Source organism: Schistocerca nitens, chromosome 2 (assembly GCF_023898315.1).
Source record: "Schistocerca nitens isolate TAMUIC-IGC-003100 chromosome 2, iqSchNite1.1, whole genome shotgun sequence".
Lineage (NCBI taxonomy): Eukaryota > Metazoa > Arthropoda > Insecta > Orthoptera > Acrididae > Schistocerca > Schistocerca nitens.
The window spans coordinates 710,929,195-710,954,721 of NC_064615.1; the positions used below are offsets into that span (position 1 = coordinate 710,929,195).

Consider the following 25,527-nt stretch of genomic DNA (forward strand, 5'->3'; position numbering starts at 1 on the left):
GATCAGTTCAAAGTGTTCCTGGCGGTTGTTCTGAATCTTTCAGAGGTGCCTGTGCATTTTGTGTGTGTGTGTGTGCGCGCGCGCGAGAGAGAGAGAGAGAGAGAGAGAGAGAGAGAGAGAGCTATGGGGTGAGTACTCTGCTGACAGCACTCGTGGTTGCTGCACCGCGGTCGCGAAGTGGGGCAGTTTCAAATAGGTTTTTACAATCTGACGATAATTTATGGATTTGTTGTTTTAGCTCGACGATGTCCACTAAGGACAAACGGCAGTTATTTTTATTCTGAAGAAGATTGAGTTATCCCGACTAAAACCTAGGTAAATACTAGGTAAACGGTGCAACTGAGGCTGTTGGTTATTAAAATTAAAATTAATATTTGTACAGTTGCTGACAGGGCAGCGAAATGTTGAAAATATTTAAGTCCTTATCTGCTATAGTCGTCTGTATGCAGCTTCACCCCTCCCTGCCAGCGTGGTGGTGTGTTGTGTGTGTGGTGCGTGGTGGCGGGTACCTGCAGCGTCGCGGCCGTGGTGCGCGGCGGAGCCCCTGGCGTGCAGCAGCAGGTCGGGCGACAGGCGCGGGCCGGCCGCCTCGGGGTCCTCCGCCTCGGACTCCGGCAGCTCGTTGTCCTCGATGGAGCGCTTCACCTGCACATCAGCACAAAACGTAGCACTAGCTGTAAGTCGACATCACACAGCATCCAGCGCCAGGAGCGTGAAATACGGCAACCAAGTGGGCGGGTCTCTCAACGGCGCATAGGTATTAGCGTTAGTTACTAATGAACTGAGATATAGTGTCTGCATACAATTATTTTCTGTGCTCGATGTAAATGAATCAAAAGTTGGAGAATGTTTGCCACAGTTCAGTTTATCTTACACTGTCCGCAAACTCGACACCAACAACTTATTGTTTTCCCTGTAATTTCCAATCCTGGAATACTGCTGATACTTCCAACCCTACAGTTACCCCCGTTGCGTCTCCCAAAGAAACTCCTACTGATTCCCACCTAAAGGCAATGAATATTCGTCCATCCTATCAAATCTCTCTCTTCATTAACTACTCCACTTTCAGTCAGGGCAATTCTCAATTTCTGTCTTCTACCATCCACCTCTCCCCATCTACCCTCGTCATCGTATGACATCCCACCTGATCTCTTCGTTTGTAGCGACATTTGTCGACCCTAAATAACATACAACATTCCCTCCTGTAAGTCTACCCCTTATAAGTACAGGCCCACTTTCTGTGTATGTGTAGCGCTTGTGTTTCGTGACCTTCCACTTTCTGTGTTATCTTTTTTATTTCTTATTTTAAAAAATAGAATCCACAGTATACTTTTTTAATACCATCAATGAAAACAATCCATTTACTAATCGTAAGAACTTATGATAACGTTTCACCTTTCTAATTATATTGCCTCTTTTGTGTATTTGAAACTGGTCGGATGAAGAGTGGGATGTCTACACCGCTGACAGACACCGTGCTACCCTCTCCTAACCCTCTCCTCTCATATAGGGTGAAATGGGTGCAACAACAAGAAAATAAGGATAACATAGTATTTATAGAGATTACTCCTTCATTTACAACCGTCTGAGCCCTTAGATTATTTGCAGGCGAGTAAAAAAGGACAGCCCGCATTTCGTGGTCGTGCGGTAGCGTTCTCGCTTCCCACGCCCGGGTTCCCGGGTTCGATTCCCGGCGGGGTAAGGGATTTTCTCTGCCTCGTGATGGCTGGGTGTTGTGTGCTGTCCTTAGGTTAGTTAGGTTTAAGTAGTTCTAAGTTCTAGGGGACTGATTACCATAGCTGTTAAGTCGCATAGTGCTCAGAGCCATTTGAACCATTTTTTGAAAAAAGGACAGGCGATATATACAAATAGTACAAAAAGCGTCATTTGAGTCTGAACAACAAAATGTGTGAAGACATTCACTTGGATTCCTACTACGTAATAAAATCTAGAGGTCGCCAGTTCAGTTACATATCTAGGGATTATATTAAACAACAAACTTCAAATGGCAGACTAATAATCTTTTAGAAAGTACGAACCAGAGACTGCGTTTTATTGTCAGCACGCTAATAATTTGAAACAAATCCAGTAAACTAAATGCTTACACTACGCTTGCCCTTCTTTATCTTTAATGTTGCTACACAACACTGTGTCCTCGCCAGATAGGACCGACTCTGAAATATCACTTGCATCAGAAACAAGATTTTAAGCACACAGGCCTAGCACAACTTAAGATGGCAAACACATAAAGACAAAACTAATAGGAAGCTGAATGAAGCACGATACACCTTACACATACTTACAAACCGCTCAAGCTGAAAGGCTGTTTGCACTGCATATCACACACAGTTTCAGAGAGTAATGCAGTATGGTACAGCACAGTCTCTTTAGTTAAGTTAGTCGGTGCAGCGATGTGGATTACCGTATCCGATTACTACACATTCACTCCACATCAGTTTCAGCAAATCTACACGGTCTCCCTGATATGATTGAACCTTACACTGATTTAATCCGCATCGATTTTTGCATTTGAGAGCAATTAATCGATTTACATCATTATCTAAGGATAGGTCACAGACCTCCACTGACTGTTCTCCTACAAATGCTGTGCCCACGTTACCCGCTATGCTGTTGCGAAATCTTAGTTGGAAACGTAAAATGAGAGTTTTAGTCAGGGTTTGAGGAACAGTCTAAAACCTTAAAGGTTAAGGCGACTGAAGCAGGAGATACGAGTTTGAGTCCCGCACTGGTAGTTTCCACTACTTTCTTTACTTTCGCCGAATGTTGTACTTAGTAACAGTAGCAAAAGGAGACCCCATAAACATTAAGTTACCTGCTAGGTCTATTTGGAACGAACAGCTCTCAGTATCACCAGACTTTTGCTACGTTTTCCACATACATCATCTATGAGTCCAGCAAAAAGTACCCGGCCTGACGATGTATAGCTGTCAAGACGCTAGTAATTGGGCTGACTCTCGACGTATTCCCCTTTTACGTCGTGAATATTATTCAGCATGTTTGCTGTAAGTATACTGCAGAAAATCTGAAAAATACCCGCGTTCCGTACTCCCTGCGTTTGAATAGAAACGTTTCCCCAGGCACGAATGCATCTCGATACACAAGTAAGTGAGACTTAGAGGATGCGGAATGTGACAAAGAAGGTCGATGTTTCAATAGCTTGTACGACAAAGTAACTTAGTTTTGCCACTGTCAAAGTAACATTCATTGTCCCAGTAAATGATGGCCTCATTTTTTTCCCTCTGCAATCTCGTCGCCAGTTCTACATTTATTTCTCCAGTTGGTGCACGCGGCTAGTCAATCTTTCAATCTCTGAAGTTTAATCACTCAACAGAAACCTTTGGCATCGCAGTAAGCACTGATTGCTGAAATCAGCGACAGTATTAAATTATAGAGACCTTCAGTTTAACATTTTCTTTGGTAAGCGTTCAACATAAGAAGCATAAACCTTGACCAAATAATTATCATTCCCTATGAAAATGTTCTAGTTTATTTTTTATGATATTCCCATGAACTCAGTCATTCAGTACGTCTTTAATTTCGAAAAATAAAATACCAAATGTAAATTTAGACTCTGACGGCTTATACTATAAATGAAAAGCTCTCCTTTTTCTAACTGTAAGCCAGTACTGAAACACCGCGAAGTTTCGAAATATGTTATACTCATGATCTTCTGGAAAAAACTGTGTGGTACTCTTCGAAACGTCGCAGTATTTTAACGCTGTCTACTGGTTGGGAACCCAAGAGCTTTTTATTATTAAATATTATATTTGGCACTTTGTCTACATCCCTATCAGTAATAGGGTCATCTCCGAGAGATGTAAGATTACGTTTGAATATAATCGGCTACTTTGTTATGAGTTAAAAATTAAGGAAAAACACCCTTATACACCTTCATAAATTTCGAATTACTTTCTGTTGACGATAAATCGTCTAAAATTTTAAATAAATCATATTTTGTGCAGTTGGCAGTCCACAGCTTGGAATCTAAAGAAATTGGTAACGTATCATCGGGAGCTGGCGGCAGAACAAATCTCCAGTTCTTACAACGAAACTGTCGAAAAATCAGTTATTCCATTCGTCAGTATGTACCACGGCCCTTTTTCCCGAAGATCAGACCGGTCGTGAAATTAAAACCACACTGGAAATGCGATGAAGCGTTGCACATATTTGTTGCACAGTGTCTCTGGTATGCCCGTCCAGCACGTCAGGTCATATTTGTCAGTCCTGAGAGCACAGCGAGCACGCAAAAATGCCTAGAACAATAGACTGGTGAGCCAAGACGTTATGACAACCTGCTTAGTAGCTTGTTTGTCCGTCTTTGGAACGAAATACATCACTGATTCTGCGTATCAGGTATCCGGCAGTCTGTTGATAGTTTGTGGAGACATGTGGTATTAGGTTTCTATGCACAGGTCATGTAATTCGCGTAAGTAACGGGGCCGCTTATTTGCATACTCGGTGATGGCTCCCGTTAGCGATCCGTATGGGTTTCATAGGATTTACATCAGGTTAATTTGGTCGCCGAGATATCAACGCGAGTTCGCTATAATGCTGCTCAAACCAGTGAAGTGGTGTTCTGGCACCGAGACACGGATGATTATACAGCTGAAACATGACATCGTCGTCGGAGAAGACATCAGTCTAGAAGGTATGCAGGTGGTTCTCAGCTTCGGCGTGTCTTCCATTACTACCGCAGGTCCCATACAAGCGCAGGAGAATGTCTCCCGTACCACAATAATGCTCCCAGCACCCTGCGTCATGGTGCGCTGCTCATTTCGAGCCGCCGTTCACCTAGATGATGGCGTTTGTGGAAACGACCATCGACCTAGTGTAGCAAAAATATGATTCACCCGAAGATCCGACACATTTCCATCGATAAATGGCCGATTCCCAATTCTTCCGCGCCCACTGCAATCGTAATTGACGATGTTGTTGCGTCAACAAGTGAACACTTAGTAGTGGTCTGCTGCGGAATTCCATGTTCAGCATTGTACGATGAAACAGTTGTGCATGAACCAACATTGCGCTCTTTCGGCGGAGTTGGCACAGATCGCCATCTAATGCCACGTTCTATGAAGAGTCGTGGACGTCCAACCATTTAACACCTAGTGATAGTTCCACTGTCCTTCTAACTCTTTCCGTAGATGCTCACCACAGTAGCACGTGAACATTCGACCAGCTTCGCCCTTTTCGAGATACCCATTCACAGGATCTGCGTAATAATAAACTGCCTTTTGTCAAAGTCGCTTACCTCAGTGGATTTCACCCTTTGCAGCCCATATCTTCCCCAGGGTGATTCCACGTCCGTGTCTACTCCGCTTACATACTTTAGTTACGACGTCATGTGCCCACAAAGCCACCAGGCGGCATACAACTTCGCGGTGGGTTTTGGCTTATCATTGTAGAGTGCCACCAAATGTGAAGTGTGTGCTGTCATTTAATTTCTTCGCGCTGAAGGTTTCTGCTTGATTTCAAAAAAATGTTCAAATGTGGTTGAAATCGTATGGGACATAACTGCTAAGGTCATCAGTCCCTAAGCTTACACACTACTTAATCTAAATTATCCTAAGGACAAACACACACACCCATGCCCGAGGGAGGACTCGAACCTCCGCTGGGACCAGCCGGCCTGATTTCATGCAGCCCACATGATGTAAATGTCGTGGATGACAGTAAGGTGCTGCAACTGTGGAAGGAAGTACAGACGTTCATGATGCAAGCGATCAGAGAAGGAAGCGAGTTATCATCCGATGATCTTGTTCAGCGAGTGGGTCAAGTGACCCGGGAAAATCGTCTATGAAGCGCAATTCAGAACAAGTGAACAAGAAGGTTGTCATCAGGCTTCGTCTTTCTTCGTGACAATGCTCGGCCGCATACTACAGCTGGATCACAGTAGCTCCCTCAGCGCTTTAGATGGGAAGTGATCACCCACTATACAGCCCGGACCTGTCTTCCTCTCATTTTCATCTCTTTCTCACGTGAACTGCTGGCTATGAGTACAGCATTTTGGCACAGACAGCGAGCTGAAGACCAGCGCGGAGAACTGGCAGGAAGCCAAGGCGGTTACCGTCTATGACGATGGTATTGAAAAGTTGGTACAATGCTACGACAGGTGTCTAAGCCGGAGCGGCGACGATTTATAGAAGCAGCTAGAAGGTATAGCTAAATGTTGCAAATAAAACACTCAATTTTCACTGTGGTTTCCATTTTGCGAACGATCACACCTTGAAAAATAAAAGATAAAAAATCTTAATAGACTAAACTCCACAGGGAGCATACAAACTGAGAGAGTATCAAGATTAGTCAATTACATGGGCACATTTTATCCTTTATGATAGTTACCCAGATTGAGTTTCTATAATTTTTTCTTTAGTGACACCAGCGTAACAATGGTAGCATATAAACTACTATAACAATTTCATGTTGTCTGATGATGATTATTTCGGTCGAATAAAGATCTGTTTTACCAACAGCTCTCTTGGTACGTACGTGTGGTTTACGTAATTGTGGGTTTGCTTAACATATGTGACGTCCACACGGTATTCTAGTGTAACCATTTGAACGACAGCACGCAATATTTTCGAAAGCCCTATGAAAATATAATTTTACTTATGTGTACCAGCGATTCTACATCTGCTATTGAACGCTCACTTTGCCTGATTCGTTTCGGCCAGTAATGTTTCCTTAATGACGGGACTGGAAAGGGGGCACTCAGCCTTTTAGATGAAACTAAGTAGATACTAGAAGTAACCGCTCTGTGTCGGACTGTTGACAACGCTTGGGTGAACGTTGAGCTCAAGAACACTTGTGAGAGCGGAGGACTCACTACATGACCCTCCAAAGGTGGCGTTGGCGAAGGAAACACGGCGACCTGTCAGCAGCGGATCTTAAGGACCAGATCATGGATATAAGCGGTGTCTCCACCTTGTCCTCGTATTCACCTACTTCTATCTATCTGTGCCAAGGTCACGAGAAACTAATGGGCACATTTTGTCGCCTAGAGCAGTGTACAGAGGCACTCACCAACAGCCTGGAGCCCTGGTGCCTCCAGTGCTGTGGCTCCGGGTCTGGCTCGAGCGCGTTGCTCTCCAGCATGAGCCGGTGTCTGGTGTGCCTTGTCCAGGAGGGCGGCGCCGTCGTCTGCTCGCCGGGGCTGGAACCGGTGCTGGCACTGCTGTTGGCGACCCTGATGGACGACTGGAAGACATCAGCACCCGCTGCGTGCAGCATCTCCACCATTTCGTGGGTGTGCCTAAATCACACGAAACATGGTAACATGATAAGAATACCGCTCTGCGCGCAAAGAGAACGTGAAATGCATTTCTGTAGTTTTTAGAGCAGTTTAGCCTCTTGATAACTTTATAAAGTATCTATAGAGCCAGTTGTAGTGATGAGTACATGGATACAGTTGTGACACATTTCTCAGCCGGCCGGGGTGACCGAGCGGTTCTAGGCGCTACAGTCTGGACCGGCGCGACCGCTACGGTCGCAGGTTCGAATCCTGCGTCGGGCATGGGTGTGTTTGATGTCCTTAGGTTAGTTAGGTTTAAGTAGTTCTAAGTTCTAGGGGACTGATGACCTCAGAAGTTATGTCCCATAGTGCTCAGAGCCATTTGAACCATTTTGAACACATGCCTCAGGCGCCAAACGACCCGCATGTCTCCGGGAGCTGTAGAGTGGAGGTAACACTTACCTTCACGGGATTTTGGGAAAGGATACTCAACAAACTGAAATATCGTGACAAAAGGGAGAAGCTAGCTTGTCTTTTTTTTTAATATCTAACAAAAGAGAAACAAGATACCTTCTTCATACACGTATTTTGGAAATATGAACCAAAGAATCGATCCTTAAGTTGTTGACGACGATTCCATACACGAAACAATAATTTAGAATTGGTCACGCTAGTATCTTGCAATTTCCTTTCTAGAAGCATTGCACTTTCCCAGAATCCTTTCAGCAAAACTGTCTTCCATTTGCCTTTTCTGGTACTGACTTAACATCGTCCCTTTCATATCGTTTCTTCGTGTTCCTCCTAAGTACTTACACAAAGTTACGTGCTGAAGATGTCCACCACTAATATTGTAATCGATACTAACGAATTCCCGCTACTTATTATACACATTATCCTGCATTTATCCATTTTTACATCAAAATTGTGCCAAAGTCTTATTTCCTTATGACGATCCAATGAAAATACTTTCCCTCAGACAACAGCATTTGATGTGCCTGACCCTATGTTTTTGATAAGTTGCGCACAATGCGGGCAAAATGGAATTGATCCGGAAAATATTTTAAGCACTTCATGGATAGGTGATCCAGCTTACATCATCCACCCGGGTTTGTGGCTGATGTAAGTTGGATTACATGTCCGAAAGAACAGACACTATGCGGAATCCGCAGCTGTGATACGTTGTATGTACATTGAGGGTGTACAGTTTTTCGCTCGTCGCCGATGATTCCGTGTAATGTCCTGGTGCAGCTTCCAGCAGTAATCCTTTCTCCTTCCTTTCCTTTCTCCCCCCTCCACTTCAGTTTAAACGTACACTGTTCTACACATAAAGACTGAATCATTCGAATCATTAATTCCTTACATTTTTATTTTCAGTAAGATTGGTATTGATCCCGTTGAAAAGAATAAAATAATACTATGGCATTATTGGCCAAGAGACCCTGTCTAAGGTTGCAGGGCAGTCTCTATATTTCACACCACTTATGCACCTTGCACATCTTTGTGATTAAGATGAAATGCAACGGTTGGGACAATACAAAGACCCAGTCGCCGAGCAAAGGACGTCTACCCACTAGGAAGTGAACCCAGGACACCATAAACTAGGGGCATCAACGCGTACTGCTAGTTAGAATAGGAGCTGCTGACTTAGATCCTGTTGAAATAAGGGTTCGGAAGATCAATTACGTACTTCGAGACAGAATTCGGGTTGTTAGTGACACAAAAGCAGGTGACAGACAGTGTTTAGTTTCGTCGTCAGCCTCGGTCTGAATAATTAGTTTTCCCTAATAGACGTCAAGTGAGCTACAGGGGCAGCTTACATTCCATGCTTAATATTTTGGTTCAATTATTCTTCCCTTGACTGTCAGGTATCACCAGGAGTTGGAAAGACATTTTAAAAATTTGCTATCATAGAAAGCATGAGGGATAGATAACACTTCTAGGGAATTCCTAAAATTATTGAGGGAAGTTTCAACCAAACTACTATTCGAGATTGATTTTAGGATCCATGAGGCTGGAAATATACCGCCCGACTTTCTCAAAAATGTCGTCAACAGAGTCCTGAAGATATCAAAGGCAGATAAATGCGACAACTATCACATAATCAGCTTAACAAGTCGTGTATGTAAATTGCTTACGAGAACGATATACAGAAGTATCAGAAATTTGAGAGCCTATAAGATCACGACCACTTTGATTTCAGGAAAGGTAAAGGCATCTGAGAGGCAGTTCTGACGTAGTGATTGATAATCAAAGAAAGATTGTTTGTAAAAAAAAGCCAAGATACTTTGATAGGATTTATCAACCTAGAAAGAGTAGCATAAAATGGTGCTACACAGAAAAATTGATATAAGCTATAGAGAAAGGCATGTACAATAAGCAATGGGGTGGGGGAATAAGAATGGAAGATCAAGAATGAAGTTGTCGTATTAAAAACAGGAAAGACAGGAATGCAGTTTTTATCCCTCGTTGCTCAACATTTACACTGAGCGTACACCTATTCCAAAATCAATTATGGAGTTTAGGAAAACCGGAAGAAAAGACAAAGGAAGCATTTATGATTTGGTACTGTCTGATTTGATAGAAGGATTTTAAAAATTACATGTACTAATCGGGTAATAAAAGGGGAGGTAGTGTACAGAACTGGCGAAGTAAGGCATAAGTGGAAATGTAAATAAAAGAAAGAACTCGTATTTAGGATGAAAGGGTATCAATAATGAGATTCTCTTACCGCATTTTTATCCTCAGTCTCAGTGAGGGAGAATTATAGGATCTGTAGAATGGAATGAACAGACAAATGAACACTGCGGATACTAAAAATTAGAAAAACAGAAGTGTTGAGACATAGTAGAAATTAAATTGGCGATAATCTAGTAGACAAAATGGGGAAGACATAGTAGACGAAGTCAAGGAATTCTGATATATTGGAAGAAAATCAATAATAACGTATGATATAAGAAGCCGACTAGAACATTAAAAGGGGGCAGTCCCCGCTAGTAGATGCCTGCTAATATAAAGCACAGGTAAACAAATTCAAGGATAAATTTCGAAGAATGTGCATCTAAAATCAGTTATGGAGTTTAGGAAAACCGGAAGAAAAGACAAAGGAAGCATTTATGATTTGGTACTGTCTGATTTGATAGAAGGATGTTAAAAATTACGTGTACTAATCGGGTAATAAAAGGGGAGGTAGTGTACAGAACTGGCGAAGTAAGGCATAAGTGGAAAACGCTGACAAGAACGGATAAAATGACAAGGCATGTGTTTTAAGGCATCAGGGAATAGCTCCATGCGTTACTGCATTATACCGCAGTTGCCCAAAGCTGAGATAATTATGAAAACCTATCAAAAAAATCCACTCATAAATTATATGCAAACATGAATAATGGTGAATCCGTCTGAGAATATAGCAGAGGTGCAATAACAGAAACAATATTTTTTTCAGAAAGTACCACAGCAACCCACTGAAGCTACTGACATGACTTAATGTAGGATATGGGAGAACACACACGGTACTAGCTGAGTACCCGGCGATGCCTGGGTACGTTTTAATTCGAATACTATTACTCCATCTCCTTCTCTTCCCTCTCTCTGTACACCTATTCCTGACCCTGTTGACCATCTCCTTCTCTCCACCTCGTCCTCCGCCTCTGTCGATCTCTGCCTCCCCTTTTCGCTATCCAGCTCCTCCTGCCCCCTCTTCATCTCCTGCTCCCTGTAACACCAACTGCTCCTCTTCCCTTTCTCTCACCATCTCCCCCTCCCCCTCTCTCTACCCATCACTTCTTCTTCCCTTTTCCTATACATTTGCCCCTCCTCCCCCCAATCTCTACCCATCTCCTCGTTCCCCCTCTGTGTACATCTCTTCCCACCACCTTACCTTTCTCTCCATGCTATCAGTTCCACCCCAATAGGAGGTTGCTGTTTGTTACCAGCACAATGGAGACAGTAAGTAATACGTGTACCAAATTTAGAAGAAATCGATCCAGGGATTAAGGAGGAGTTTTTTACCTGCAGCTTCACCCATGTACGCAGACGTTGCATATACTTCACTTAGACTACATTTAATATACTTCACACATATCTGTACACATATTTCACCTGTATCTCTACCAAATTTCGCCTTGCAGTTTCTTTTTCACGCAGCTCAACGTTTATGCCCTTATATCTCTTGAACTATGTGTCATACGATGATATATTTTTGCAAGTACACTGAGAAATATATGTAAGTACTGTCTAGAAAATGTGTTGCAAATAGAGTTAGTAGGAAAGAAGTAATAAATTAAAAGGCTATACCTGGTGCTTCAGTTTTACTGCAAGAACAGCGAAAATCTAGTAAACGATAAACTTTTTCTTTCATTATTTTGTGGGTGGCGAGCGGTGGGGGGGAGAGAGATGACCGAGAAACATTTTCGTAAAAATTTGGAACCACATGTAAACTTTGTTGCAAGTCACTAAACGCATGTCACTTTGATAATATGTAAGGGTTAGTGGCTATAAGAATACCTGACGAAATGTTTGACAGTGGTGTGAACTGTTTTCAAATAATGCTACACAACGTATGCCCTCAACGAAAAAATAGCGTAACAGTCTCACATACAGGGTGGTTATTCTCAATTTTTTTTTTTTAGAACATTACTGTTGGAGATATCAACGATCCAAATATAATCTCTGAAAATAATTATAACAGTATAAATCGCAAGGTACGTTTATTAAAATTCCTCCAGCTGTAATATAATACAGGATGTAAAATAGAAGGATACATTAAAAGAACTTAAAATTAGCTATAAAATTACAAAACGTAGATAAGCCTGTATTGATGGTCAATAGCTGTTCATGGAACGGGAACCACTGTTACTGGAGATGCTGTACAGCTATTTCTAAAGTGTTGAAGGCTCCGCCTACACCTGACATCATGCCTATCAGGTGTAATTCGAGAGAATTATGTACGAAAAAGTGTATTTAATAGTAAACAAATTACATAAAGAAATGGCTCTGAGCACTATGGGACTCAACTGCTGTGGTCATCAGTTCCCTAGAACTTAGAACTTCTTAAACCTAAGGACATCACACACACCCATGCCCGAGGCAGGATTCGAACCTGCGACCGTAGCAGTCCCGCGGTTCCGGACTGCAGCGCCAGAACCGCACGGCCACCGCGGCCGGCAGAAGGCAGCATATCGGCTGTCTGTTGCCTGTGCCATTCTGGTGGGTGACTGGTGGGCAACTCTCGTTGGCGATTAGAAGGCAACAGCAAATCGGCAGCCTTTATCCAAGGAATGGTTTTATCCTGCGCCGAGGCGTTAAGGAAGCACAGCTTCTCTCGCGTCCGCCGTCTACCTGCCACACCCGGGCCAAGAAGCGCCGCCAGTTGGGCTGGAATCTCCGGCAGCCAGGCCGTAAGTAGCTTGCAGCCACCCTGTTCATGTTGTTAGGGCGTCTAATTATTTCATTAGCTTCTCTTATTTTACTTTGCAGCATCCTAGACTGCCGAGCAAGCACGCGGCCGCTTTACTGGTGGTGTTCTGCTACAGCTGATTTGTTTTCCTGTCCTAGTCGTACGTAACGTTCATGCTCCGAAACGTGAGTGCTAATGGGTCTCTCTGTTTCACCAACGTAGACTTCGCCGCATTCACACCTAAGGTCGTACACACCTGCTGTGTGGAGAGGATTCACGGAATCCTCAGCGATCATCAACAAATCTCGGATCTCGCGGTCACTTTGAAGTATAGGTCTGATTCCTGCGCAGCTCAGAATCTTACACCTGCTGTGTGGAGAGGATTCACGGAATCCTTAGCGATCATCAACAAATCTCGAATCTCGCGGCCACTCTGAAATATAGGTCTGATTCCTGCAGAAGCAGAATCTTGCAGACACGGTCGCTGATGCCCTCACATAAGGTAAGCGAGCGACAGGAAAATTATCTCCCGTACCATTGCCTTCTTTGTCTTCGCTGTACGTCATAGTTTGTTGTATGTCTCTGTTGTTGTTTGCATTCTCACGGAATGTTGTCTTGACCTCGTACATTTCCTGTTGTACGTGGTTGGCGTCACTAATCCGCTGAGCACGAGCTGTTAGCGTACGTAGCGTAGCGTTTTCTTGTTCTGGATGGTTGTGCCAATCCACGTCTAGGTATGTGTTGGTGTGCGTCGGCTTCCTGTATCCTCTGCAGCCTAGTTTGCCGCTAGATGTTCTGTAAACCTTCACATCCAGAAAAGAAATCATTCTGAGTTTTTCTATTTCTAGTGTGAACTGTATGCTCTTGTGTAAGCTGTTAAGGTGTTCATTAAACCTGTGTAGTTCTAGTTCCCCATGACACCATATGACGAATGTGTCGTCCACGTACCTGAGCCAGCAGCGTGGGCGCAATGGCGTGGAATTTAGAGCGGTTTGTTCGAAGGCTTCCGCGAATATGTCAGCTGCTATTGGTGAGTGGTGGGGGGGGGGGGGGGGAGGGGGAGCCCATAGGCATTCCATGGGTTTGCTCATAAAATTTGCACCGCCAATTAAAATATGTCGATGGGAAGGACAAGTGCGCTAGGTCGCAGATGGCTGGCGGTATTTGCTACTGTAGGAAGTTGATGGTTTCAACTGTAGACAATTTGGTAAACAAAAATTTTATGTCAACGCTGACCATAAGACCCGTAGCTAATGGTTGCTGTTCCAGTGTAAGCTGGATGAAATGCGCAGTAGAATACTCGACGTAAGACTCCGTATGGCCAACCAGGGCCGGCTGATGTGACCGAGCGGTTCTAGGCGCTTCAGTTGGGAACCGCGCGACCGCTACGGTCGCAGGTTCGAATCCTGCCTCGGGCATGTATGTGTGTGATGTCCTTACGTTAGTTAGGTTTAAGTAGTTCTAAGTTCTAGGGGACTGACGACTTCATATGTTAAGTCCCTTAGTGCTCAGAGCCATTTGAACCATTTTGAGCCAACCAGTCTGCGTAATTTGTGGGTCATATAGTTTGCCCACAACAAACACTTCAAATTGTCCAGTGACATCTGAGATAAGTGACGTTGCCGCGAGGGGTAGTCGCGCGGTCCCCCCGTCAAGGTTCGAGTCCTCCCTTGGGTATGGGTGCGTGTCTCGTCCTTAGCGTAAGTTATTGTAGGGTAGATTAAGTAGTGCGTAAGCTTAGGGACCGATGACTTCAGTAGTTTGGTCCTATAAGACCTTACCACAAATGTGTAACGTCGGTAGCCACCATATAACCGGAGATGACAGTTTATAATGGAAGATATTCACCAGTATACAGCAGTGACCCACGCTAAGAGAACCGCAGCAAGTCGATCGAAATGTCGATAGTTCAGCTCTTTTTGTAGTTACAATTCCGCGGTCCTATACTTAAAACCATTTTGTCCAAACTGACACCCGTCGTGGGATCTTACGAACTACTGTCGCTGTTTTGATTAAGCAGACTAAAGCCCTCCTCGACACTAATCTTGGCCGTCAGCAACTTTTTTTTTTTTTTTTTTTTTAATCGTATGGCTAAGGCCCGCCATCGAATAGCGGTCTTTCAATTTGACTTGACTTCGGCGACCTGTAGTCTATGAGGATGATAGAATGATGATGAGGACAGCACAGCAACCAATCCCTGGGCGGAGAAAATTCCCCGACCAAGCCGGGAATCGAACTCAGGCCAGACGATTGACAATCCGTCACGGTGACCATTCAGCTACCGGGGGCGGATGTCAGCAACTGTAATACTCAATAATTCTTGTGTTTCAGGCGTACGTTGTCGTACCAGTAGCAGCATTTAACGGCAAGCCACGCCGCTAACAGCACTAACAAGAAAAATCCTGCAGTACACAGTCCGAACATCATTTAAGTTGGCTACGCATACGGTAAATTGTTTTCCGTCTACACTGGTTCAAGCAGCGAAAGTTTAATTATGAGCACCCTGTGCTTCTACAAAGTTCCTTTTCTCGTTATCAGTTAAGCGTGAATGGAAGAAGGATGTGCATCCAATCTCAAAGTGTAATTTATGTTAAATAAGCGCAAGTCTCTTTAAGTTTCCATTAAAGACTACAACAGAAACCATCCATCGGAAGAAGTTTATGCCGCGCGGTATTAGCCGAGCGGTCAGGGGCCCTGCAATCATGGACTGTGCGACTGGTCCGTGCGGAGGTTCGAGTCATCCCTCGGGCATGGGTGTGTGTGTGTTTGTCCTTAGGATAATTTAGGTTCAGTAGTGTGTAAGCTTAGGGACTGATGACCTTAGCAGTTAAGTCCCATAAGATTTCACACACATTTGAACATTTTTTTGATAAGTTTATTGTGTTACGTCAACAGATTCTCCACTGCAGACTTGGCGCACGCTGCTACTTATTCCCATCCTCAAGACGCTCAGGATTAAAATGCGTTTCTCTGCAAGTGGCACGCTATGTGGAGGGAACTGTACCTCGGCCTGAAATCCTCGGCGTCCGCCTCGGCCGCCTGCCGACCGCCGCTGCCGTCGCGACCGCCGACGCCGTCGCCGTCGGCGCCGCCGTCTTCGACGCGGTTCTCGTCCGCGACGTCGTCGGAGAAGACGACGAGGAAGGCGGCGCGGTCGTCGGGCTGTAGGAAGGCGCGCGGCGGGATGGGGCGGCCGCCCGGCGCCTCGAAGCGCACGGCGAGCGCGCGGCCCGCCACCAGCAGCAGCTCGCGCAGCGGCGCCGACACCTCCAGAGACGTCCAGCCGGCGCGCGGCGGCGCCAGCGGCAGCGTCGACAGCAGAGACAGCGGGCGCCTCCGCCGCCGGGCCCCGCCTGCCCACACACCACACAACACTGTTTCATTCTGAGCGACACAACCATACGAGCAATTAATTCTCAGTACCGCAAGCAGTTTCGACCACACAGCGGTCATCGGCAGACTGCCATTATATAAAATACAACCCGTGACGGGCACCGCTGCAGTGGTGCCCGGCGGCAGTCTCGAGCGACTCCAACCGATCGAGGTGACACAGTGGTTAGCACACGGTAAATCGGGAGAACGACGGTTAAATCCCTGCGATAGTGAATCTCTCAGTAGGCAGCTCCGTTGAAGAGGAATGGACATTTCTAAAAAAGACAATCGCAGAAGTTAGAAACTAAAACATAGGTATAAGGACGGTAACGCCGAAGAAACCATGGGTAACTGAACAAATATTCGAGCTGGCCGACGAAAGAACGAAGTAAAAACCTGTTAATAATTGGCAACCAATGCTGTACAATCGCAATAAAGTCATGAGATGTTCAGTTGACTCTTATATTAGAACATGTTACGTGTTTCGTCATTTCGCCCAGCTTCAGACATCTCAAACTTCTTCCTAACCAACCAGGCGTACAGCCTTGACAACTCAAAGAATGTGTCCAATAACATGTGACTATAACTGCGACACAAGCAGTCTCGAAGCGGAGCGTAATCCAGAAACGCGTAATCCTGAAACGCGTAACATGCTCTAATAAAAGGAAAAAAAATGGTTCAGATGGCTCTGAGCACTATGCGACTTAACATCTGAGGTCATCAGTCCCCTAGAACTTAGAACTACTTAAACCTAACTAACCTAAGGACATCACACACATCCATGCCCGAGGCAGGATTCGAACCTGCGACGGTAGCGGTCGCGCGGTTCCAGACTGAAGCGCCTAGAACCGCTCGACCACACTGGCCGGCCTAATAAAAGAGTCAGTTGAACATCTCATCACTTTATTGCGATTGTACAGCATTCGTTGCCAATTATTAACATAAAAATCATCGCAGGCCTCAGAAGGTATTTTATGTCCTGCATATCAGTAAAAACAGGTTCAGTAGATTTCAGGAATGCAGCAATTCAATTCACTTAGGAGTAAAATAAATACGAAGCACATGGAAGATACGGCGAAATGACTGAAATATATGAAAAAGCCAAGACAGATGATAGCCAGAAGGACTGACGTAGCATACAGAAAAGTTATAGCAACCCTCGGTGAAATTCAAAGTAAGGATGAAAATATTAAGAGTGCAACGGGAATTCCACTGTTAAATGCAGAGAATAGAGTACATTGCAGGCGTCTATGAGGGACAGGGCTTGTCTATGTGACAGAGGAAGAAACAGATGGCGACAGAGATGAGTTAGGGGATCCAGTATTAGAATCACAATTTAAAAGATCTTTGGAGGACTTCAAAGAAGGCAGAAGGGATACATGACATTCCACCAAAATTTCTAAAATCATTGGGGTAAGTAGCAACAAAACGACCGTTCTCTTTGGTGTGTAGAATGTATGAGAATTGCGATATACCATCAAACTTTAAGAGAAAACATCATCCACACAATTCCGAAGAGCCGAAAACTGCGAGAGTTACCGCACAGTCTGCTTAACGGCTCATGCATCTAAGTTGCTGTCGAGGGTAAAACAAGGTAGAATGGAAAAGAAAATTGAAGCTCTGGCAGATGACGATCAGTTTATCTTAAAGAAAGGGAAAGGCACCAGAGAGGCATTTCCGACGTTGCGGATGACAATGAAAGCAGGACTGGAATAAACGCTCGACAACGTAAAATGATGCTAGATGTTCGAAATTCTAAGAAAATTAGGGGTATGCTATAGGGCAAGAAGGGTGATATACATACTGCACAAGAACCGAGAGGGAAAAACAAGACTGGAAGATCAAGATCGAAGTGCTTGTATTAAAAAGGGTGTAAAACAGGGAAGTAATTCTTCGTCCCTACTATTCAGTCTATACTTCGAAAAAGAATGACGGAAATAAGAGAAAGTTTCAAGAGTGGGATTAAAATTCAAGGTTATTGGATATCAGAAATAAGGCTCACGGATGATATTGCTATCTTCATTGAAAACGAAGAAGAATTGCAGGATCTGCTGAATGGAAAAAGCAGCCTAACAAGTATAGAATATGGATTGAGAGAAAACCGAAGAAAGACGAAAGCAACGAGAAGTAGCAGAAATGTGAACAAAGAGAAACTTAACATCAGAATTCTGCTACCTAGGCAGCAAGAAACCCATGACGTACGGAACATGGAGGACATAAAAGCGGCTTATCACCGGAAAAACGGCATTCCTGGATGAGAGAAGTCGACTAGTATCAAACATAGGCCATAATCTGAGGAAGAAATTTCTGAGAATGTACATTTGGGGCACAGCATTGTATGATAGTGAAGCACGAACTGTTGGAAAATCGGAACAGAAGAGAATCGAGGCGTTTGAGATGTGGTCTACAAAAGAATCTTCAAAATTTGCTTTACTCAGAGGGCGAGGAATGAGGCGTTTTTATCAGCATTTGTAAGGAAAGAAATATATGGAAAATATTAAGAAGGTACAGGAAAGTAGGACATCAGACACCAGTGAATAATTTCCATGGTACTTGAGGGGGCTGTAGAGGGTAAAACCTATATAGGAAGACAGAGATTGGAATACTTGCAGCAAATACGAGGGTTGTCCAGAGAGTAATCCACCGCATTTTTTTCTTCAACAATTCTTTATTGAACATAATGAGAATTACACACACGAAAGAATAGTTTTTTTTATCTGCACGCGCTATTTTCCCACGTAATCTCCATCGTTTTCTGTGGCCTTCCTCCAGTGCGAAACGAGGGCGTGTATGCCGCGTCGGTACCAATCCTTGTCCTGGAGGCGGAGCCAGTGCTTCTGTAACACCTATTTTCGACCTACTTCGTATTTCAGTTTGTAGTGCTGCTTATGTAGCGTGTTGTTATAAGCCATGGAAATTCTTTGACTTTGTATAAATATTTTAGTTAAGTGAACTTTTGAACGATATTGCTTAAATTATACTTGTGAATTTAAATAACTACTGAAGTGATTGTTATTTAACGTATTGTAAATGACTTGGTCCATAGGTGGGGAACATAGGGTTGAATATAAAAGTGTGAGGAAGCCCGACAGCTACGGAAGTAGGCTGGCGGAGTGGAAAAGGTGTGGTTGGCAAGCAAATGGCAACCCGTCCTTTGTGACGGGTAAGAAGTCTGGACCGAGCAGTGCTGTGGTCAACATCTCGTTAGCAGTAGCGGATAATTGTGGCCCTTATTTCTGGAGTTTAGAGACCAAACGGGCTTAAGGGCAGTATTTATGGGCCTCGGATGCTACATCTGGTGTTACCGTTATCATGGCATTGTTTTTGTCCCTATATAAATATAATTCCGACGCCAAGAAAATATGTAACAGGGCGAGGCCAATAATATGATTATATCCCCGCCAGGTTAACAGCCACTGCAAATTGCACCACCAGTGCCGTCAGCCTTACACTAAATTGTTTATATTTGGCACTCTGTAAATGGACCATGTACTTCTGAAATTTGGTTGCTTCTGATAATAATCGTGGTGTTGCTATAAACTCTATCTTACACTCGTGATTATCCCAAATCACAAGCCGGGACAGGAATCCTATCCTAGTGATTTTCATTCCGAGTGTCCTAATTTGCTATGAAAAAGTGATTGAACTTGAATTTAATGTTGTGTTGTCAGTTGCACAGCCAATTATACTTTTGATTAGGTCAAAAGACTGCTTATGAAAGCACACTTGTTATTGAAAGAGTTATAGTTTGTTGTGCTTTACGTAATAAATAATTAATGATAACAATACTAAGCCGGCCGGAGTGGCCGTGCGGTTCTAGGCGCTATAGTCTGGAGCCGAGCGACCGCTACGGTCGCAGGTTCGAATCCTGCCTCGGGCATGGATGTGTGTGATGTCCTTAGGTTAGTTAGGTTTAAGTAGTTCTAAGTTCTGGGCGACTGATGACCTCAGAAGTTAAGTCGCATAGTGCTCAGAGCCATTTGAACAATACTTAAAATTTCTCATGCGTACGGTGTAGTTTTGTTAATGACATGGTTCTTCAAACCATGAAAGTTTAAAGGTCCTCATATACTAGCCTAGTTAGTAAATGAAGCAATGCAAAGGCTCCTTCAGAGCCGGTGTAGTTAGATTTTCATTCTGTTTAGTTGCTTCAAACTGAGTTTAAGTAAGAACTATTTACTGTGTTATATATTCTAATGCAACTTGGTTAATGCATATACATAGAGACCCTGTACTAACCAATGAAGATATAGATTATGATCATTAGAAGACGCCCTGATTTAAATTCAGAATCATTTCAAGCTTTTCCCTGTTCAGTATTTCTACAAGTTTCATGTGCGTCGGTAATTGGTTTTATAAGCAGTTGCACCTAGTTCATTTAGAGGCATATGTTGCTGTTTACTATCTAATTGGCGATTTGTTTATCTGACTTACTAGTTAGTAGCACGTTTATCTGCAAGGTTAGGTTACTGTGTTGTAGTGTGAACATTCGTAAGGAAAGCGTTTAGTCTGCGTGTGTGTCTGTGATTGTGTGTGTGTGTGTGTGTGTGTGTGTGTGTGTGTGTGTGTGTGTGTCAAAGAATGTTAGGTTAGCCATAGCACTGCCTTCTGCTTTATCATTTTGCTTGACACAAAAATGCCTAATTAGGCTGGAGACCGGTTTCAATATGTGATGTTACAACCTGATTTTGTGCTGGCAGAACGTCTGTTCCAGACCCACCGTTTACTGTTAGTTATACTCTCTGGAGTGTTTCGGAAACGGATCCCAGTTTGATTGTTCTGTTTCCATTAGGTTATCTCACGGACAACTTTCTCAAAAATTCCACACAGAGGTATAACGTTAGCATCGATTATCGTTTGAAGGTGGTCGGTGTCACAGTTCACTTCACTGTGTGAATCACCTCCTCATCGTCCTCAAAATGTCTTCCACGAATGACATCATTTAACTGCGAATAACAACATCAGCTCGCTGCAATATGTCAGATGTGACAGCTGTGGATGGCCTCCCCGACCGCTGAAAATTAAAGAGTTCCCGCGAACCGACTTTGTTGACCTCACTCTTCGTGCCTAGCAACTGACTGTACTTAGGTCGACAGCAGACGCTTCATAGATTTTGCACAAGTGTTTGTAAATATTCCCCACAGTTTCTTTCTCTGCAGTGACAAACTGAATGACAGCACGTTGCTTGTAACGTACCTCACCTGCAGATGCCATTTGGAAACCGTCCTGCAGCTACGCTACCTGTCGGAAGTGACGGAAATTGGGCGCGCTCACTCAGGAGACTTCAAATAATACATAGGTAACGTTTCGCAGTCATAGCATTGTTTTCGGCTGGAAAAAAATGCAGTGCCTAACTTTCTGGGCAACCCTCGCAATTGAGGACGTAGGCTGCAAGTGCTACTCTGAGATGAAAAGGTTGACACAGGAGAGGAATTCTTGGCAAGCCGCATCACGCCAACTTCAAGACTGACAGGGGAATAAAATATGCGTGTTGTCAGTTGGTACAACGATATATTGTCATGTGTTATTTGAAGTGTGTTTCAAGTCAACTGATAATACTGGCAAAAAATCTTTTTCTTAGTAAGGATAGTCTCCTGAAAGACGAAATATCTGTCGAGTCTGAGTTGGCGCAGCAAACACGCGAGTACTCACTGTGTTCTTACTGCTCGTAATAACTCGTCGGCAGTCGAATGCTGTTTCTCACAGTCCTATGACAATGAAGAGAACATTCTACGAAATGTAACAAGCGCGGCGTACATTATGCTGGAGAGAAGCTAGTTTAGTTTCAATCTACTAGTTGCTTAATTTCTTTTAGGATCTTACGTCTTTTAAATTCAGGTCAAAGAAGTGTCGAAGCCAATGTTATCAATTTATTCTAACGTTTTCCTTGATAACTCTTACAATCATTTGAATTAATAGTGTCCGTTATAACAGTGTCTATTGTCCCTTTTTAATTTATGAACTGCGGCGGGGTAAAATTATATCAACTGTTAGATTTCTTTTGATCATCGTCTTATTTACGTTATCTCAGTTCCTCAAAACATGTAAAAATGTACGATTACGGAGGAAGTTTCGGGAATATCAGTGGACGTCAAGGTCATGAAAGCCGGCTGCGGTGGTCTCGCGGTTCTAGGCGCGCAGTCAGGAACCGTGCGACTGCTACGGTCGCAGGTTCGAATCCTGCCTCGGGCATGGATGTGTGTGATGTCCTTAGGTTAGTTAGGTTTAAGTAGTTCTAAGTTCTAGGGGACTGATAACCACAGCAGTTGAGTCCCATAGTGCTCAGAGCCATTTGAACCAAGGTCATGAAAAAACTTAAACCGGAAACTTCAACGTAAAATAAATTTTGATAGAGGATTTATAAAATCTGTAGCTACGATTTTCCCAAAAAATTTGAATAATATTTCCAATCAGCGAAGAATGTCCACTTAGTTTTACCTTGAAATTATTAAGGAAATAATTATTGTAATACTTTCCTTTGATTCTTTCTCATCGTCATGTTCCGAAAAACTTGCTTCCTTATTTTAAAGAGGTACGTGAAGAGGATAAGTACTGAACTCGAGAACAAACGTTCTTAACATGTGTTCCTTGTTGTACTGTGGGACACGTTTAGTACCAAAGGGAAGAACGTGAAGAGTTACTCATATCCAGCATTTTAAAAAATATTGTTTCTTCACTGTGCAGTCATAAGATTATAAACTGAGCCATACTGTAGCAGACAAAGATTTTGCTTCTAGGTACATGCTTGAAATAAAAAAGAATAACTATGTTCTCATACTATAATGTTTCTAAGCAAATTGGCGAGATGACGCAAAAATGAAAATATGATAATGAAATGGTGTATCTATTAAAAGTGTACTTGTCACGCATGCAGTTTTCGTTGGAGGTCTTTAACTGTCACACTTCGATTGTCTTATTTCACTACGAGTATCACCGGGACACCTCGCTCACGAGCTCTGGTACTCGAGCCACGAATTACTCGGTATCTGACTCCCAACAGCTGCCAAGGTCCTCAGGAACGAGTGAGCCTCATGCGTATTCTCACCGTCTCTAGTAGAAATAGACACTTCCAGATATCTCAGTGATACAGTTCGTGTCAAAATTAGAGGAAAAGAAACCAACGGCACGAGGATAGAGAAGGTGGCCGCTGCTTTCCTAGAACTCACGTCTCAAGAAAAGCTGAACCCGGCAACGTAACACAGTGATCAAAAGCAAATGTCTCCATGTAAGTGAAAGCCCCACAGTGACAAGAAAGGCTGGACTGAGAGAAACTGAGAAGTTCAAACTCAAGATTCTTCGCAAAATAATGGGTCCCAAGATGATAATGGGCAGTATAGACCGCAAACAAGAGAAGAGCTAAGCGGCTAATGGAGGCAATAAGGAAACGACAACTAAAGTTCTAGTAGATCTTCTCAGGGTGGATACAACCCGACTAGTGAAGCAGATTTCTAATACACTGGACGACAGACCTAAAGTCCCCGAAAAATGGTTCAAGGAAGTAATTAATGACCTGAAGAGCATTTGATATAGTCAGGAAGCCATCTAAGTAACTTACATCTAAACCTTTACTCAATATGCCACCTCAGTGTGTGGCGGAGGTACATTGTGTACCAGTGTCACTTCCCCCTTTTCCTGTTCCAGTTGCGTATGATTCGCGGTAAGAACGATTGCTGGTAAGCCCCCGTGTGGGCTCGAATATCTAATTTTATCTTCATAGTCTTTTCGTGACATATACGTAAGAGAAAGCAATGCATTGGTTGACTCCTCTAGGAACGTACGCTGTAGGAACTTCAACAGTAGACCATACGGCGGTGCTGAATGCCTCTTTTGCAGCGTCTGCCACTGGAATTGGCTGAGCACCTCCGTGACGCTTTCGTACTTATAGTAGATCATGTAACGAATCATCCTGTTCTTTAGATCTTCTCTATTTCCTCTATCAGCCCTAACTGGTATAAAACCTATACAGACGAGAAATTATTGATCGAACGAGTATTTTTGTAAGCTGCTTCCTTTGTTGATGGACAACATTTCTTGAGGACTCTTCCCATGAATCTCAGTCTCACATCTGCTCTATTCGTGATTAATTTTATGTTGTCGCACTGTACGCACATTACTAGATATTTTATGGAAGTGCTTCCAACGACTGTTCTGCAATATAGTAATTATACAATAAAGGGTGTTTTTGTCCATGTAGTTGGTGTGCGTTACATTTATTGAGGTTGAGGGTCAGTTTCCTCTTTCTGCATCCTCTGCAAATCTTCCTGCATTTCACTACAAATTTGGAGCGCCGCGGCCTCTCTGTATGCAACAGCATCAGCCGCGAAAAACCCCATGGAACTTTAGACGTTATCTACAAGTTATTTATATGTAGTGTGAAAAGTAATGGTTCTGTAACACTCATCTGGGGCACGCGTGAAGTTACGTTTGTTTCTGAAGACTTATCTCCGTTCAGATTGATATGAAGTGTTCTTTCTGCTAGAAACTCTTCAATCCAACCACACAGTTGGTCTCTTGCTTCATTAGGCGCCAATGAGGAACTCTATCGAATGCCTCCCGGAAGTCAAGGCGCCTTTATCTACTTCTTCTGCTTCTCGAAGATGAACAGAGCGAGCTAGGATTCAAACGATTGACGTTGCTTTTGGAACCCATGTTGGCTCCTACAGAGGAGATTTTCTGTCTCCGGTAATGCCATAATACGAGTGTGTGAAACAGGTTCTCAAGTTCTACAACAGACCGACGTCAGATATAGAGACCTACAGTTTTGTGTGGCTGTCCGACGACGCCTCCTGAGAAAGGGAATGATGTGTGTTTTTATCCAACTGTTTGGAACGCTTCACTCCTCTAGAAGCCCACGGTATACTGCTGCTAGAAGAGGGGCAAGTTCTTTCGCATACTCTATGTAGAATCGAACTGGTAAGCCTTTCCTCTGTTGAGAGTTTTCCGCTGCTTGTCTATCTCTTGGTCACTTACTTCGAAAATGTCATCTTTCCGTTTGTGCGGAGATTTTAGGGGAAACTACAATGTGATCTTCCTCTGTGAAAATGTTTTCAAAAAAGATTTTTAGCATTTTGGTATTTTCTGCGTCATTCTCTCTTTCAGTGGCATTACTGTTACAGAGTGTCTGGACAGATGGCTTCGATTCGATTACTGACGAGAATTTCTTAGGATTTTCAGTCAAATTAGTAGACAGACTTTTATCTTCGCATTAGTTGAATGCTTCAAACTTATGCCTGCCTGTACTAATTTTGGCATCGTTAAGTTTTCGTTTATCTGTGAGGCTATGGCTATGTTTAAATTTGTGAAACTCTCTTTGCTTTGGTAGCAGCTTTCTAACACGGTTGTCAAATCACAGTGCGGCTTTTCCATCCCTCATAATTCTGCGCGGTACGTACTGGAAGAATCGTGGAGATACTAAAAGGTATCAGATAGATTATATAATGGTAAGACAGAGATTTAGGAACCAGGTTTTAAATTGTAAGACATTTCCAGGGGCAGATGTGGATTCTGA

At 43.5% G+C, this 25,527-nt stretch overlaps 1 protein-coding gene across 1 annotated transcript in view; it reads right to left on the minus strand.

The window, feature by feature from the left end:
* Positions 1 to 25,527, minus strand: part of LOC126235279 (uncharacterized) — a 176,179-nt gene that overhangs the window by 102,826 nt on the left and 47,826 nt on the right. Inside the window, exons 3-5 of the mRNA XM_049944005.1 lie at positions 15,652 to 16,000; positions 7,045 to 7,273; positions 510 to 645 (exon numbers count right to left, since the gene is read on the minus strand). Coding sequence (XP_049799962.1) covers positions 510 to 645; positions 7,045 to 7,273; positions 15,652 to 16,000 — 714 coding nt within the window. The remainder of the gene's footprint in view (positions 1 to 509; positions 646 to 7,044; positions 7,274 to 15,651; positions 16,001 to 25,527) is intronic.